This window comes from Echinops telfairi, unplaced genomic scaffold, assembly GCF_000313985.2.
Source record: "Echinops telfairi isolate 266 unplaced genomic scaffold, ASM31398v2 ScPeMD7_655;HRSCAF=1070, whole genome shotgun sequence".
Taxonomy (NCBI): domain Eukaryota; kingdom Metazoa; phylum Chordata; class Mammalia; order Afrosoricida; family Tenrecidae; genus Echinops; species Echinops telfairi.
Window position 1 is genome coordinate 4433680 of NW_022104553.1, and position 17696 is coordinate 4451375.

A 17696-nucleotide genomic window follows, 5' to 3' on the forward strand; every position below is an offset into this window, starting at 1 on the left:
AAAATGAGGGAGGAGCTGTTGCCAGGGGCTTATGTGGAGAGCAAATGTTTTGAGAGGATGAGGGTAAAGTATGTACAAATGTGCTTTATAAAATTGATGTATATGTGGATTTTGATAAGAGTTGTATGAGCCCCCAATAAAATGATTCTTTAAAAGTGTCTTTCTAAAAAAACTTTGGCCTATCTTTATTTTTTAGTTTATCATTAATTGGGATTTAATACATATACTACTCCATAGTTCAGTCAAATCAAGAATTGTATAATTGCTACCAACCAATTTCCAGGCATTCTTTTTCCACATGAATTCCTTGACATTGTCTCCCTTTTACACACACCCCCCACCCCACCCCCCACTTTCACTGTACACTTTTTACCCTGAAACCCTTAATCTGCTTACTATCCCTATAGGCTGATCAATCCTGGGTTTCATATACTGAAAAACAGAAAATCATGTAACTCAATTGCAAGAGGGTGACCTTCAATGACATAACACCTCTGAGATACACTCTAATATGAACAAACAAAAAACAACCCAAAATACAGAAAATTTTGGAAACCAGATCAGGTCCAGCCTGCATCCAAGGGGGGATCTACTGACAAGGTTCTAACTGTTCATGTCAGATTTATGCATTTGATCTTTTATACTTATCTCTCCCAAGCAATCTGTTTAGTGACCACTTTCCTCCCATCCCTCAATTTGGGATAGGGGGAGTTCTCCAGAGACTTATTTCCTATGTGGTTCCACAAATAAATCTTGGGCTCCCACTATCATCTATAGCAAAATGTGGTAAGGAATTTAGATGGTGACAGGCTGGCAGATAAAATAACATCTGGTGTCTTAAAGGCTTGTATCCAAATAGGGAGCTATTAAGTGAGATGTCAACAAAATCCACATGGCAGAAGTACACCATCACCAGTCACTGAAGGATTGTAATCCACATAATCCAAAGTCAAAGGATGGATTAGTATCAGAGCCTAAACTGTGAGACTCTAGTGCTTTTTGTTGGTTTGGTTTGGTTTTGGTAACTTTTACGTATAGACATGACTTAAGTTTTACATGGCCCGCTCCACATGTTATTTCAGATTGAAAAATTATGGCTATCAGAGGGTAGGTTATTTTCTAAAGATCAGAAAAAAATAATGAGGAAAAATGGAAATAGCCTAGATTTCCCATTTCTAGGGGTCCCTGGGTGAAAAAAGAATTAACATATTTAGTTGTAAAGGAAAGGTTGAAGGTTCTTGTCCACTTAGAAATGTCTCATAAGAAAAATCTGTCAATCAATTTCCAAAATAATTAGTCACTAGAAACCTTATAGAACACAGATATACTCTGACACACATGGGATCATAATGGGTTGGAGTCGACTCCACTCTAAGTGGTTTACTGGTACCACAGACTCAAGAAAAAATGTACTACTTTTGATAATGTCAAGAAAATCTGAAGATTGACAATCTCTGAGCCAAACTCTTAGAAAATACTTCAAGTTTTAAATAAGTTAGATGATCTGGTGGATATTATATAACATCTACCAAGATCTGAGGTACCTCTTGATAATAAAACACATTATTTATATAGAAAAGCATATTGAAATTAAAAGGAAGTAGAAAGACAGACAAATAGACATAGAAAGGTGTCTCTGTCAAGCAGGTGATACAAGTTTACATCTTCAGAGTGCTTAAGGTACAATATTGTAGATCAGATTGTAAACCTGTATAGTCAAAATAATGAATTTCTCCTGCTTTCTCTAATCCTGAGTGCCTTCTCCTCTCCCTGGCTCTATAGGTAGAGTCCCTAATCTGTAGGTCATTGTGTGTGGTTGCAATATCTTTTAATGTTCAGGTCCCTGTAGATACTAAAGTGTTGAATTTCTTGTTGTGTTAAATGTGAGTGTTTGAAAGCATTTTTTAAATGAATTTTCTTGTAGAGGTACTTAACATTAATTGGTGCTTGAAAATACAAACAAAATCCACAAAAATTTTTTAAAACATTGCTAGAGAGTCCATTTCAAGTCGATTTTGAGTCAGAACAACCCCATATAAGATAACTGAGACTAAATTGTAACTGTAATTGGTTCTTCAAATTAGGGTGAAATCAAGCTTACCTGATTGCTCAAAAGACATTAGGTAATATGTTCTGTAAGGAAAATATATTAATAGGATACCTCATTTTCTAGGCCAATGGCTTTCAAGGCTTGCCGTCCTCTATAAGAAAGGGCCAAGTTAATGCTTCTTCCACGTGCAAATTTTGTAACTCGAATATCTAAGACGTTGAAAGCAGAATCAAGGTTACATACATCTCTTCACATCATAGTGCAAGGCAAACATATCACAGCTCAATAATTAGATGGTTAAAAATCAAAATAAAAGACTTTGTTAACTCTTCTAAAGAAAATGTAAATAGTATTAAATATATATTAAATGAAATTAAAATATCTGAGGTTTAAAAAAATCTAAGAGTTCTCCCCTTTATCCCCTCCCTCCCCCACCCGATCCCCCAGGATATCTATATCTATATCTATATCGATATAGATATATAATTTGCTGTATCTTACTCCATCGAATGTATCTGTTCACATACCATTCTGTTATTTATTCCCATTGCATAGGGTTATACAGTCATCAATGCTATCAGTTCCCCTTTCTCTCCATTTCCCCACCCCCCTCTTCCCATACCCCCAGGGAATCATTACTACCATTTCTATTTCAGAAGGGTTATCTATCTTAGCTTTCATGCATTGAACAATCTTAATTATGCAAATGAACATACACAGGAGTAACAAGATTAATGAGGTAAAACAAAGACCATAATGGTAAGGGGAGGAAATATTAAAGACCTAGAGAATATTTATGTATTTCATCAGTGTTATACCGTACCCTGGATATATCATCCTGTCCATGTGTCCCTTCTGTGAGGGCCAGTCCATTATCTTGCAGGTGGGTTTTTGGTCTCCACTTTGTCCACACTTCACGTCAATTTTATTGCTTGGTTTTGGACCTATTCCTATTGACACCTCATGATCACACAGGCTAGTATACACTTCCCTGTGGCCTTTGTTGCTTCCATGCTAGATGGCCACTTGTTTAACTTTAAGCCTTTAAGATCCCAGATGCTATTTCTTTTAATAGCTGGGTACCATAAGCTTTCTTCACCACATTTGCTTATGCACCCATTTTGTCTGCAGCAATCATGTTGGGAAGGTGAATATCATAGAGTCCCACATTATTAGAACAAATCATTCTTGTGCTGAGGTAAAATTTAAGTATAGGCTCAAAGTCCATCTGCTTTATGGTGTATATACATACACATATATATGTATATATATACATTGACAAATATACCTATCTTTATATATTTCATATATATTTATACCTATATATATATATAATTATCACTTTCTTCTTCATTTCTCTTTTTCTTTTTCCTTTCCTCCTGCCCCTATATCATGTTTACCCATTGCTCACCACACAGTAATTCCTCTCAGATACAGTTCAATTGATCACACATGACCAGAACCACTATATCCCCCTCACCATTAATTTTAGAACCCGTGCTATTCCCATATCCCTGTCATAATTGGCTCACTGCTCCCCTCCCCACCACCCCACCTCCTCCCTTGCCAGGCCCTCCTGGAACCACTGGTCCCATCACTGTCTCCTTGGGATTATTTATCCAACTTATATAGATAGCAAAAGAAGAAGAAAAGAAGAAAGACCATATGAATAGTTCCAGGTCTAACTGTTATCCTGACACAAAGTTGATAAGTATCTCTCTGATAAACAGAGAGGACATGTATAAGCCATCAGTCCATTCCTTATTTCTTTCAGGGTTCCATATCCCAGGACCTGCTTACCTATCAGCACTTACACCCTTTTTGTCCTCAGCATTCATGCCTGAGAGGTGTGCCTCCTAAAATTCCCCATTGCTATTCCTAAAGTCAGGGATGGAGTGGTCTAGAGCATCCCCTCAACCCCAACCCCCAGCCTGATATACCTTTAGACTTTCAGTGTGATTAACCCCCAACCAATTCAGATGAGGTGCTGAGCGTTACCCCCCAAGTCATAATTCTACAATCTGGATTTCTCAGGGACTTTGTGGCTTTGCTCCCATCGCTGGTCTGTTGCACTCATCTCTTGGTTAGCCCCCATGTGCGCAGATTAGACTGGCAGCACTCCCAGCTGAAGATACTGAAGCATCATCAGTGCTGCCATCTGTAGCACTGTCATCTATGGAGGGGATGTCATGTCTTGAGCTGAGACAAACCCTGCAGTCCTTTGGATGAAAGAGCTGATCCAAGCAGGAACGTCAGCCTCAAGGCTTGGCGCACCGGAATGAGTTCTAATCTCTCTCCCTTTCCTGTGGAGACATAAACAGTAACCTCCCCTTGGGTGGATTAGTGCCCTGGTCCCCCATTTTTGGCTTTTTTTCTTCCCCCGCTCCTCTGTGGGCCATAAAGGCCTATTTGAGTCTGGGGTAAGATGTTCAGCAGAGGTGGTATCTGCATCTTATGTAGTTTTTCCTCTTTTTTTGATGAAGCATGCATCTGCTCCTTTCTATCTTTTGTTAGATTTGACAACGGTTTGTTGATTCTATTAATTCTTTCGAAGAACCAGAATTTTACTGTGTCGATTTTTTCCCACTGTTTTCTTGTTTTCCCATTCATTTATCTTTGCCCTGGTTTTTATGATTTCTTTACTTTTGCTATTAGAAGGATTATTCCATTGACTGTGTTCCAACTGCTGAAGGTTTTGTGCAACATTATTCACCATAAGTCTCTCTTCCTTCTTCATATGTACATTTATCGCTATCAGACATCCTCTTATAACTGAGTTTGCTGTAGTCTCATTCTCATTAGTCTCTAGAAACTTCCTAATTTTGTCTCTAATTTGGGCCAGTACCCACCCCTTTTGAGGAAGAAAGTTATTCATCCTTCAAGAATATACCTTAATTTTTTTAAATCTTTCTTTTGTTGACTTATGGCATAGTGTTCAGAGAAGGAAGTCTGAGTGATCTCTTTATGTTTGCATTTAGTCAAGTTTGACTTGTGTACCAGCATGTGGTTTATTTTAGAATATGTGCTATGTGCAATTGACAAAAAATGTCAATTTTTTTGTTTTCGGTGGAGAGGTCTGCATATGTCTATCAGGGAAAGTTGTCTAATTGTACGGTTTAGTTCTGTAGCCTTCTTGTTGCACCTCTTTCCCACTGGTCTTTATTTCTCAGACAGCAGTCTATTGAAGCCTCCTATTATGATTGTTAATCCTGTGATTTCTTATTTCATCTATTTAAGGATTGGATTGATGAATTTCACAGGTCTCTTGGTGGACACATATATATTTATTATGCTCTCTGGCTGTTTGTCTACTGATGGGCATTAAATAGTGCACATCCTTACCTCCTGTTATGTCCTGCACCTTGAGATCGATGTTGTCGTAAATTAGAATTGCAACTCCAGATCTTTTTAAATTTCCATTAGGTAGATATATTTTCCCCAGCCTTTAATCCTCAACCTGCTTTTGTATGTCAACATGATATGTGTCCCTAGCAGAAAACAGAGCGCTGGATTTTGCTTCGTAATCCAGTCTGCTAGCCTTTGTTTTTTAATGGTGGAATTTAAATCTTTGACCTTCAGAATGATTACATCCACCGGTGAATTCTCTGGTGCCATCTTGTACATTTTGTGGTAGATATTTTCCTACCTGCCTTCTTAGCAGTATGTTGTGTATGTGTGAGGGGATTCATTCTTGCCTTCTTTTCTCTTAGGTCAATGATGTTTGGGGCCTAGATGTAAGTGCATTGATTTCTAGATAACATTTTACTACGTGGAGCTCTCATGTTTGTGCTCTGTGGGTGTTAGTCTTCTGTCCAAAGAGTTGGAAAGAATTTTTTGAAGTGCTGGGTTTTTTTGTTTTTTTGTTTTTAAGTATTCTCTAAATTTTTCCTTGTCCAGGAACACTCTTACTTTTCTGTCTAATTGATGATTAGTTTAGTGGGATATAGTATTCTTGGGGTACCATTTCTCTCCTTCAACTTTTAGAAGATGCTATTATACTCTCTCCTATTCTTTATAGTTTCTGATGATAATTCTTAGTATATGCTTATCTGATTACCCTCATAAATGACTGCATTTTTTTTTCTCTAGGTACTCTTATGAAATTTTCCTTTTCCTCAAATTTGAACAATTTGACCACTATATGCCTTATTGTATTCTTCCTGGGGTTCAGTCTAAATGGTGTCCTCTTTGCTTCCTGGAAGATTCCCTGATTCTCCTTCATTAAATTGGGTATGTTTTCTTCCAGGAATTTCCTCACTGTTATTTTCATCATAATGTCTTGTTCTGGTATCCCAATTATTCGAATGCTGTTCCTTTTTACAGCATCACTCATTGTTCAGGTTTTCTTCAGCTTCTTTAATTATCTTGTTTGATTGATTTTCCTGTTTGTTGAATTCCACTTGGCTATCTTCAAGGTCACTGATACAGTTCTCTATTTCTGCTAGCCTGTTGGTGAGGTCTCTTACGGTATTCTTTGATTCTGTTGCATCATCCCTTAATTTTTGTATTTACCTTTGTATGTGGACTCTATCATCTCTATTATTTCAACCTTTTCCTGTATTGATTCCCTCATATCTTGTATGACTCTAAGCAGAATTCTTCAGATTTCTTTCTGCGGTCATTCAATGTCTGCATCTTCTATGTATGTCACTAGGTTCAGGTCCTAGTCAGACATTGGGTTTTGTTTCTTGGAGTGATTTTTTTGTCTACATGTCATTTTGGTGGAGCTCTGGGCCATTTTCCTTGGAGTCCAGGAGCCCTGTACTTACTCTCAGAGAATCATAATAAGAATGATTCTAACAACTACCTGGAACCAACTGTGCTGTGAGATTGAGCTGCATCTCTATCTCACTGGGGCTTACTCTCTCCCTAGACATACTGGATTATCTATTTAGGAGGCAGCTCAGGTGGCCCTCTCAGGCTGTGCAGGCATGGTGATCGCAGGGTGTGAGGGTGGCACTGGGCAGGTTGATTGCACAGGATGCCGATGGGATGTGTGCAGTGTGGCCTAATGGGGACCATGCAGCGTGGGTGGTACATGCTGGCCTGGCTCAGGCACCAGGCCAGGCCACGGCAGCTGTACAGTGCATATGGGACTGGGGCAGAGCAGATCAACACTGTGGGGAAGGTCAACTCATGGGTCAGAGCAAATCCCAAGGGTGCCACAAGGTCTGATTGCACATCCTGGATGCTCCACTCAGCCTCCCAGTCACCAAACCCAGCAATTGCCACGGAACTCCCAAAGTGGTTACACCTACCTCAGTGCCATCTTCCCAGAAGTCTCTCTAAGAGTTCTTATTGTTAAAAAATTTTTATTAAAATGTTTGGGTTTTATTCAGAAAGTCTAAAGACAAAGAGGTCAGAAAAATCATAACCACACCTTCAAAATGTTTAGTATTTACTTACCTTCCCGAGCTTCATATACATCAACTTGGAAATTCCTTTTTGCAAGAAAGCATGCATTTAATGACCCAACCTAAGAATCAAGACAATATTTTTCATATTTTTACTTTATTCTACTAAAGGAGGATTTTTGTTTTTGCTTTGTGGGGGTTTTATGAGCTAAAAATGAGACCTTACATACAGCTGCTGCTTCGTTTCTCACATTGGCATACTACCAGAATGCACCACTTATAAATATATTGTAACTAATGCAAGATCAAATGGTTTGAGTTTTGATTCTGTTTTTATTTTTCTTTTCTTTTTTAATAGTAAAATACAAATCTCATGGAGAAAAAATAAAACATGTGTTCAGTTTATAGCTAAAATAATATTGTAAACACTTTTATAACCAAGCACATTAATTAAAAGAAAAATACTGTTCTGGCTCTCCTAACTTTCCCTCACATCCCCAGTTATAAACCCTTAACTAGTTCAAAGAGCTAATTAGCTCAGCTTCTAACCTTAAGGTTTGCAGTTTTATGCCACACAGGGCACTTTGGAAGAAAGACCTATCTATTTTTGAAAAATTAGCCATTGAAAGCTCAGCAGTTCTACACTGACTCATATGAGGTGGTTATGAATCAGAATCCACAGGTTGCATTGTGTTTTCCCTCTTACTTTGAGGTAAACACGATGCTGTCTCTAATGACAATAACATTTTGCATCGACAGACATGCCAACTGATTGTGTGCAAAGCAGATTGTGGGAGCATGTTCCCAATTATATATAGATTTGACAGAAAATATTTGTATATGGGCTTTTTGTTTTTGCTACAAAAATATCCATGAGTGTAGTGCAGCATACAGGGGACAAAGTTATGAAAACTTCTCATCCACAACCAAATACCTTGGAATGAGCCAATGAGTCTGGCAGCTGAAGACTATATTTTTGGAAGATGCCAAATTCAATTGGCATAACATAGGCCACAAAGACAATGTTCCACATCCCACTTTAGTGAGCAGTGGCTAGTGTCTTCAAAAGCTCATGAGCAGCCATCTAAGGTTCAAATTTTATTCTCTCCCTGTCTGGAGGAAAGAACAATGATAGAAATTGAAAACACATGGAAATAAGTAATGGACTAGTAGTCCACATGAACATCAGCCTCCTCCACCATGAAACCAAAATAACTAGATGATTTCTAGATGTCATTACTCTGAAAGGGACCATCACAATAGAGTGAGAGAAAAATATGAAAAATTAAAGAGGCTAGACTTACTGGTTGAATAGAGTCTAGTATATTCCCTGGAGAATATACTAGTCACCTTCAGATCTGGAAACGAACTCTTGGACATGGATCAATTTTCAGCCAAACCATTGGCAGGTGTATAATAATCATGAAGTACAATTTTTAATAATGAGATTTAAAATTTTGTATTTACCTGAGGATAAATTACAGAAAGGCTAGGAAAGTAAGAGGAATGGAAACAGAAGACAAAAAAATGTAACCAGGGTAAGCAATATTACATTAAGAGGGTTGCAATTAATAAGATGAGAATAAATGTGTATGAATTGTTAGATGCAAAATTGATGATCTGTTTTACAAGTGTTCACTGAATGCACAATAAAAAGTTTAAAAAACAGAATAATCTAAAAAATATATCTTCAAATCTTCTACAAAAGATTTCTTTAATGTACCAAAGAATAAAGAATAACACTTTGAGGACCAAGGTGCAACTGACCGAAACCTTGGTCTTTTCACATGTATATGAAAACTTGACAATGAATAAGGAAGACTGGTGAAGAATTGATCCATTTAGATGACAATGTTGGCAAATAATATTGAATATACCACAGACTGGCAGAGGAACAAAGAAATCTGTCGAGGAAGAAGTATAAACAGATAGTTCCTTAGAAACAAGGACAATGAGACCTCTCACATACTTGGACATGCTATCAGGAAGACTCTGTCCCTGAAAGAAAATATGCTTGGTAAATTAGAAAGTCAGTGAACAAGAAGAAGACATTCAATAATTGGATTGACCCAGTGGTTGCAACAATGGGCTCAAACTAATAATACTTGTGTGGAGGGCATATGACCTGGAAGTGTTTTTGTCTGTTGTTGCCATGAGTTGCAATCTACTCGATGACACTGAACAACAAACTTTGTCATTGTATGACTATATCACAGATTTTCTATTGTACTAGACCAATAAGGGGAGCAGCGATACTAGGAGGGTAAGGGTAGGGGGAAAGGGACTAAGGGGGAATGGATCACAATGACTGATGTATAGCCACCCTCACAGGGGAATGGACAGCAAAAAAAAAGTGGGTGAAATGAGACAGCGGTCAGTGTAAGACATGAAAATAAAGAATAATTTATAAATTATCAAGGAGACATGGAGGTGGGAGGGGGAGGGAAGGAAGGAGGAGAAAATAAGGAACTGATGCCAGGTGCTCAAGTAGAAAGAAAATGTTTTGAAATAGATGATGACAACGTATGTTCAGATGTGTTTGACACAATGGACACATGTATGGATTGCGATAATAGCTGTATGAGCCCCCAATAATATTTTTTAAAGAAGATCAGCAATGCAAAAAATATTAATTGGATCCCTATAACAGAGAACCAACCACAACAGCAGAAAAATCTGAGTGTTTCACACAGTATAGCATCACCCAGAAACCAATACAATGAAAGCAGCACACAAAACAATACAGAACTACAAGTGAAACAAAAACAACAATAAAAGCACACACACAATAAGTAAAAGAAACCAAACATAAACACAGCCAAACAACCACAACAAACCAACATATATCAATAATGACATTGAATGTTAACGGATTTACTGCAGCAATCAAAAGTGTAGCAGACTGGATGAGCAAATAAATCCATTTGGGCTGCCTACAGAAGACACATCTTAAGCTCAAAGACAAAAATAGACTAAAATAATCAAAGGATGACCAAAAAATCTTACAAAGCAATGGCAACCAAAACCGGGCAGGAGTAGCAATATTAATCTCTGATGAAATAGACTCCAAGGCAAATAACAAAATGAGAGACAATAATAGACATTACATAACAAGTAAAGGGAAAATACACCAGAACACATAACATTAGAAAATGTATATGTACTCTCTAGCAAATTGTGTTTAAAATCAAACAAAACAGAAATCTCAAATCATCACCTTAACACAGCACTTCCACTAACTAGAGAAAAGGCCCCCCAAAACAGAAGAAACTAAATCATAAAGATTAGAGCAAATATAAATGAACTGTAAAACCGAAAACCAATGAGGAAAAAAATCAACAAGACAAGAAGTTGGATTTTTAAAAGGATTAACTAAATTGACAAACTTAACAAAGGTAAAGAAAGGGAAAAATGTAAATATCTAGAGGTGGCAATGAAATAGGTAACATCACTACAGATCCCAATGAAATGAATAACAACACCTTACTATGAAAAACTGTACTCTAACAAGTTTGATAATCTATATATAATAGACAAATATCTAAAAATAAATAATCTACTCAAAGGTGCAAATGAATGTAGAAAACCTGAATAGACCTATAACAAAAGAAGAAACAGAGAAGGTAATCAAGAAAACCCCTGGACTAGAAGGCTTCATAGGGGAATTCTACTAAGTATTCTGTGAAGAATCATTACCAATTCTACACAGAGTATTTCAGAATATAGAAAGGGATAGCATACTCTAAAACTCATTCTATGAATCAATCTTAATGCTGATACCTAAGGCAGACAATGACGCTAAAAAGACAGAAAACTACAAACCAATATCCCCCGTGAACATAGACGCAATAATTCTCAACAAAATTCTGGCCAATAGAATCTAACAATATATCAACAACAACAAAATAATTCATCATGACCAAGTGTGATTCATACCAGGGATGCAAGGTAGTTCAATATCTGAAGATCAATCAGTGATCACCACATAAATATGACAAAGAATAAAAACCACGTGATCATGTCAATAAATGCAGAATTATCATTTGACATTATCCAACAACTATTTCTGATAGAAAACAGTCTATAACATCCGAATACAAAGGAAATCCCTAAACCTAATAAAGGCCATATATGAAAAATCCAATGCCAACTATTATGCTCAATGGGTTAAAAACTGAAAATATTTCCTCTGAAAACTCTTGTTATTTGCTGAAGAGAAACCCAAGGATCCAAAAAAAAAAAAAAAAAAAAAACACCATTGGAAACACGAGAAGGATTTGGTAAAGTAGCAGGGTAAAGATTAACAAGCAGAAATCCACCAGATTCCTATATTCCACTGGTGAGCTCCAAATATAATATCAAAAGAATGATACCATTTACAATAGCCACACCCAAAGATAAAGTACATAGGAATAAACTTAACAATAAGTAAATACATAAAATACCTGTACAAACAAAACCACGGAACATTACAAGAAAGACCACGGAACAAACCAAAAGACACCTGCACAAATGGAAAAATAGCCTGTGCCTTTTGATAGGAAGACTTAATATAATGAAAATGTCAATTCTACCTAAACTTATCTCCAAATACACTGATTGCCTATCCAAATCCCAACTTTATAATTTAAGAATGGAAAACTGAATTACCAACTTCATATTGAAAGCAAGGAGACCTGGAACAAATGAATAACTTGTCAAAAAGAAGAACAAATTAATAAGCTTGGCACTGCCTAACCTAAAACCTACTATACAACCACAGTGGTCAAAATAGCTTGATATAATGATAGAGGCATAGACTAGAATTAATAGAATAGAACTAAATTAATCCACTTACAGGCAATTAATTATCAAGAAAGGACCAAAAAACATTAAATGGTAAAGGGTTAACTTCTTCAACAAATCAAATGGTGCTGGAAAAATTGGATCTCCATCAACAGAAAAATGAAACAGGACCCAAATCGTGCCCTATGCATAAAAACAAACTCAAGGTGGATATGAGATATAAATATAAATCCCAGTGCTGTACGAATCATTAATTATAAAATTGGGACAAACTTAAGCACCCTATTGCAGGGCATACAAAGACTACCAAGTATAATAAAGAAAGCACACATATAAAGGAAGACAAAATAGATGACTGGGACCTATTAAAAATAAAGCACTTAAGCACATAAAAAACTTCATCAAAAGAGTAAAACGAGACCCCACAGATTTGGATAAGTATTTATCAATAACACAACAGACAAGGGACTAATTACTAAAATCTACAGACTTCTGCAACACCTCTGTGTTAGTTACATAATTTCATGACAACTTCAAGATATTAAAGTGCAGAGGTGGAGTCTCTCATGTGAATCAGGTCACAGCATGCTGGTGCATCATTGTGGGTGTGATCTTCTCATAAGGAGGGCCTTGGGAAGGTCTCAGCCTTCACCTTTCTGCTATCCAGTCATTCGAAGAACTGCCAGAAGCCATTGGGTTTAGACAGCGGTTCTCAACCTGTGGAAAACAGCTATTTCTGATGGTCTTAGGAACCAAGACACCGCTCCTCTTTCCGTCTCCAGGAGGGTCCACCCACATGCAGATGCACTCACATATGAGTACCTGGTGTGGAGACTGTTACCCATGCTACACCATGCTTTCAGACAAAATTTCAATTATTTGTAATTAGAAATAAATATTTCACAATATATAATTACATATTGTTTTTGTGATTAATCACTGTTTTAATTATATTCAATTTGTAACAATGAAAACATATCCTGCATATCAGATATTTACATTATGATTCATAACAGTAGCAAAATTACAGTTGTGAAGTAGCAATGAAAATAATTTTGTGGTTGGGGGTCACCACAACATGAGGAACTGTATTAGAGTAACTGCATTAGGAAGGTTGAGAACCACAGAATTTAGAGGTCTTTGTATGAGCTGGTGAAAATGTTCCTGCATTCTGCATCATTGCATGTGGTTTCATGAATCTGAAGAGGGATTTATGGATTCTGGATTAGTATCGGACTTATGGAATAGTATTGAATTTATGGACTTGATCTGAATTGGGCTGGGATGTTTTCCTGATATATAACTCTGTCTTGATATAAAGCTCTCTTATACATATATGAGTGTCACTGGATTTGTTTCTCTAGTCAATCTGACCTAACACAACCTCAATAAGAATTTTTTAAAAATCCAATTAAAAGGTAGGCAAGGACATAAATAAACAATTCACAAAGGATGACACCTGAATGGCTAACAAACACATGAGGAACTATTCATGATCACTAGCCATTTGGGAGATGTAAATCAAAACAACAATGAGATATCACCTTATACTTACAATGTTAGCCCAAACCAGAAAACAACAAATACTAGAGAGGGTGTAGAGAGATTTGAACTCTTATACACTGCTGATGGGCTTGTGGATATACATAGCCATTGTAGAATGTAATATGGTGCTTCCTACAACAAATGGTAATAGAAATACCATATGACCCAGCAATATCATTGCTGGGTCATACACCCTAAAGAAATATGAAACAGAACATCAACAGATATGCTATCCCTATGCTCATTGCAATGCAGTTTATAATCTCAATAATCTGGAAACAGCCTCATTAAGGTGGGTTCTTTAAAGAAGCAAAACCAAGACACTTAAGAAAGTATATAAGTATATATGTTTATATTTTGAAAGGGAATTATAATAGCAAATCGTCCCACACAGTTGTACACCAAGCATTCACCCTTTGACACCCTTAGTCTAGTATTCTGTGGATAAACATCAAGATGAAGGCAGGCTTCTGTTCCCAGGTCATGTAATGTTCTAATTAGGTCGCTCAGGGATCTAGACAGCCTAGTGCCCATGAACCATCTATTCACCCCATTTATATGTGCATCTTAAAAAACACTTCAACAGAGACTTCACCTCAGCTGGAGTCAGTTTCTCAAGATGCAGGGAGAGGCGGAAGATACTCGGTTGCAGACATACAACATTGTGCTAAAGTCTCCCCAAATCCACAGACATTCCTACCAGAGTGATAAGTGAACTTTACTGGACATTAAAGTCAAGGGGGATACAGGGAAGGCAGGTATGTCTCAGACAAGACAATCACCAACTTCTTTTTTTTTCCCAAATAGTTTTATTGGAGGCTCTTGCATCTCTTATAACATTCCATACATCCATTGTATCAAGGATATTTGTTCCTTCTGCCAACCATCCTGGTACCTCTACTCTCATTTCTTATATTTGACCTGAAATATCGCAAGTTTTTTATATAGTTCTTTTAGTTCATTAAGTCCTTGTCATATACACCTTCTTCTTTAAAAAAAAATATTTTATTGGGGCTCATAGTGCTCTTATCACAATCCATACATCCATCCACTATGTCAAGCACATTTGTACATATGTTGTCCTTATCATTTTCAAACATTTTCTTTCTACTTGAGCCCTTGGTATCAGCTCATTTGGTTGTTGTGTAAACTTGGTACCACAACCATCTCCCACAAAAACAAACAAACAAAAAAAAGCTTAATAGTACTTATATAAACCCAAGAGGAGAATACACCCGGTACTTTGTTCCTAATTGGACATATGTGACCTAATTTCTATCCAACCTTTGGTGATGCAGGTCATGTGCTATATATAGACTAGTGGGGATTTAGACTCTGTCATTTTCAAGGTGCACAACATCCTTCATATGACACACCAGAAGGACATGATGTGGAAAACCCATTGAGCGAACTTGGGTTTATCTCAAACTCACCTGTAGCAGATTTAAGGAACTGACAGCTCCCTTGGATTTATGACAGATCTGTTGTACTGAGAGAGGAGGTGGAGAAGAGCTATTCCGTTATGTAATTGGAGGTCATTGGACTTTGGTTTGTATCACTTGCTTTGAGGGTACTCAATGAGTGGTGGCCTGAGAGTAAAATATATTTATTATTTTAAAGCTCACCTTGTTTTCTTATGACATGTATTAATCTGGTAGTTATGGTTCTGCCTTTGTGAATGGGTGTTGTTGAATGTTTTGCCCTATCTACCCCCATTGTTAATGTAAACAATGTCCAGTTATTTGAGAGTTTAATCTGTAGAAGACAACAATTCATGTATTTCTGTCTGAAGTGGGCCTATACTTGTATAATTTCCTCTTCTAAACAGTATTTTAAATTCTATACCATTGGCTAAATTAATGACATGATCAATAGAATTACCTTATGCCCCAGAGGGATGATTTATAATGATCTCTATCATAAAATGATAATGATGATAAAATGAACCAGGGACATATAAAAACCAAGGATCTATGAATGGATTTGGGGCTTACACTTAATTCTGTCTTCAAGCTAAGAAAATTCTTCTTATGAAATGGCCCCATTAACTCCTCACTCTCAAAAATAGATTAGTGAAAATAGGGGTGATATGATGAAGAAACCAGGTGGTGCCTGGCTATTAGAAAGAATAATGTCTAGGGTCTTAAAGGATTATCTTTAAACAAGCAGCCAGCTAAGTGAAGCATCAACTCTCACAGTTCTGGAGGCCAGAATCTGAAATCACAGTGCTGGCAGCGCCATGCTCTCTCTGAAGGCTCTAGGGAAGATTTTAGCCCATGCTTTTCCCTTAGCTTTTGATCATGATGGCAATCTTTGGTATTCCTTGGTTATATATACATCACTCCAATCTCTGCCTCTATCTTCACATGGCACTTTCCCTGTATCTGCCTCGTCTCTTCTTATCCAGACAGCAGTCATATTATATTAGGCCCTCTCATAACCTAGGATTACCTCCTCTAACTTGATGACATCTTCACATATCCTATTACAAAATAAGATCATGTTTAAAGACACTAGGGATTAGGACTTTAAAATATATTTGGGTGAGGGAGTACAATTCAGTCCATAAGAGCTCTTTCTTTCCTTCCTTCTTTCTTATAACCCTCCTTTAAACCATCGTTATTGTTAAGTGCTGGCAAGTGGATTTGAACTCAGAGCAACCCCATATGACAGAGTCAGAGAACTGCCCTGTAGAGTTTTGTAGGCTGTGATCTTTATGGAAACAGATCATCAGGCCTTTCCGCCGTAGAGCCATTGGATGGATGCAAACTACCAACATTTTGGTTAGTAGGTGAGTGCTTAATCAGTATGCCTCAAGGGTTCTTTTTAAACCATTGAGTGTCTGTAAAATATTCTAATTTAATGTTTTCAAAATAAAGAAATGCCTACCAAGAGATACCTGTTGAATTATTTTATTTAAACAAATAATTGCTTGCTTGCTTTCTCCTTTTAAACTATGTAGTCATTGTTCAAATTATGCATGTGTTTCTTGTTATCATTTGGGGAGTGTGGAGAGTTTACCACAAATGGGTTTCCTTTTAATACTCCGACCTGAAATAACTTCATTCTCTGCTGCTGCCATCATTTTCTCGCAGCAATCAAGCTGTCTCGGGTAATAATAGAACTTTGTGCCTGGAATAAAAATTGTGTGTGGGCATCTATTTCTCCCCCACTGTCTTCATTCCTCCCAACAAGGCCCTAGAACATGGCTCCTTTGAGTTCACCACATGTTGCTTCCTATTCCCAAACACAAAAGTTGCCTCTCCCTTCTTTTTATTTGTGTATGAGAGAATGTCTTCTACATAAGCTATGTCCAGACAAAGAAAACCATCCAGTAGATTGAAAAAAATATAAGGGATTCAAGATTAAATGGATTAAGGGAAAAGAGAAAGCATTGTGAAATCCCTCCGTCATTCAGTGTTACATTTTAACTAGATCTCTTCGGGTGAGGAAAACAAGGTCAGCAAAGTCGAATGATGGTGAAAGAGGTCCGTTGAGAAATGGGTGGCTCATATTGGGGAAAAGAAGCCAGGGAGAAAAGATAGTAAGACACAGGAACTTCTCCGTGGAAGGCTATGGTCGACAAATGCTTCAGAAGTAGAGATATTGGATTTTAGAAGCAAGAAGCCTCTCTATCTATTTCCTGGGAATTCAGCTTTGGTCGAATAAACACACCCAGTGCTACAAACAAGTGTCTCAGCCCTAACAGAAAGAACTTCCAAGCCAAAGTATGTTGTCATGATAGCGTACCAGAAAACAAAGGTTATGATGATCCCAATTCGGTGTGAATGAGGCTCACAAAGATCCCCAACTTTTTTAATGGTAGGAATGAATTTCAGCTTCAAAACGTGAGTCAATGGACCAGAAGAACTTTATGGGGTCTGTATACCACTACCTGATTGAGATCCTAGATAGAGTGGATCGAAAATGTGGAACAAAACTCAAAATCTTAAAAAAAAAAA

At 37.2% G+C, this 17696-nt stretch overlaps 1 protein-coding gene across 1 annotated transcript in view; it reads right to left on the bottom strand.

Moving 5' to 3' along the window:
- Positions 1-17696, bottom strand: part of KMO (kynurenine 3-monooxygenase) — a 76638-nt gene that overhangs the window by 41450 nt on the left and 17492 nt on the right. The window contains exons 2-3 of the mRNA XM_004711764.2: positions 7457-7526; positions 2162-2259 (exon numbers count right to left, since the gene is read on the bottom strand). Of these exons, the coding sequence (XP_004711821.1) occupies positions 2162-2259; positions 7457-7526 (168 nt within the window). The remainder of the gene's footprint in view (positions 1-2161; positions 2260-7456; positions 7527-17696) is intronic.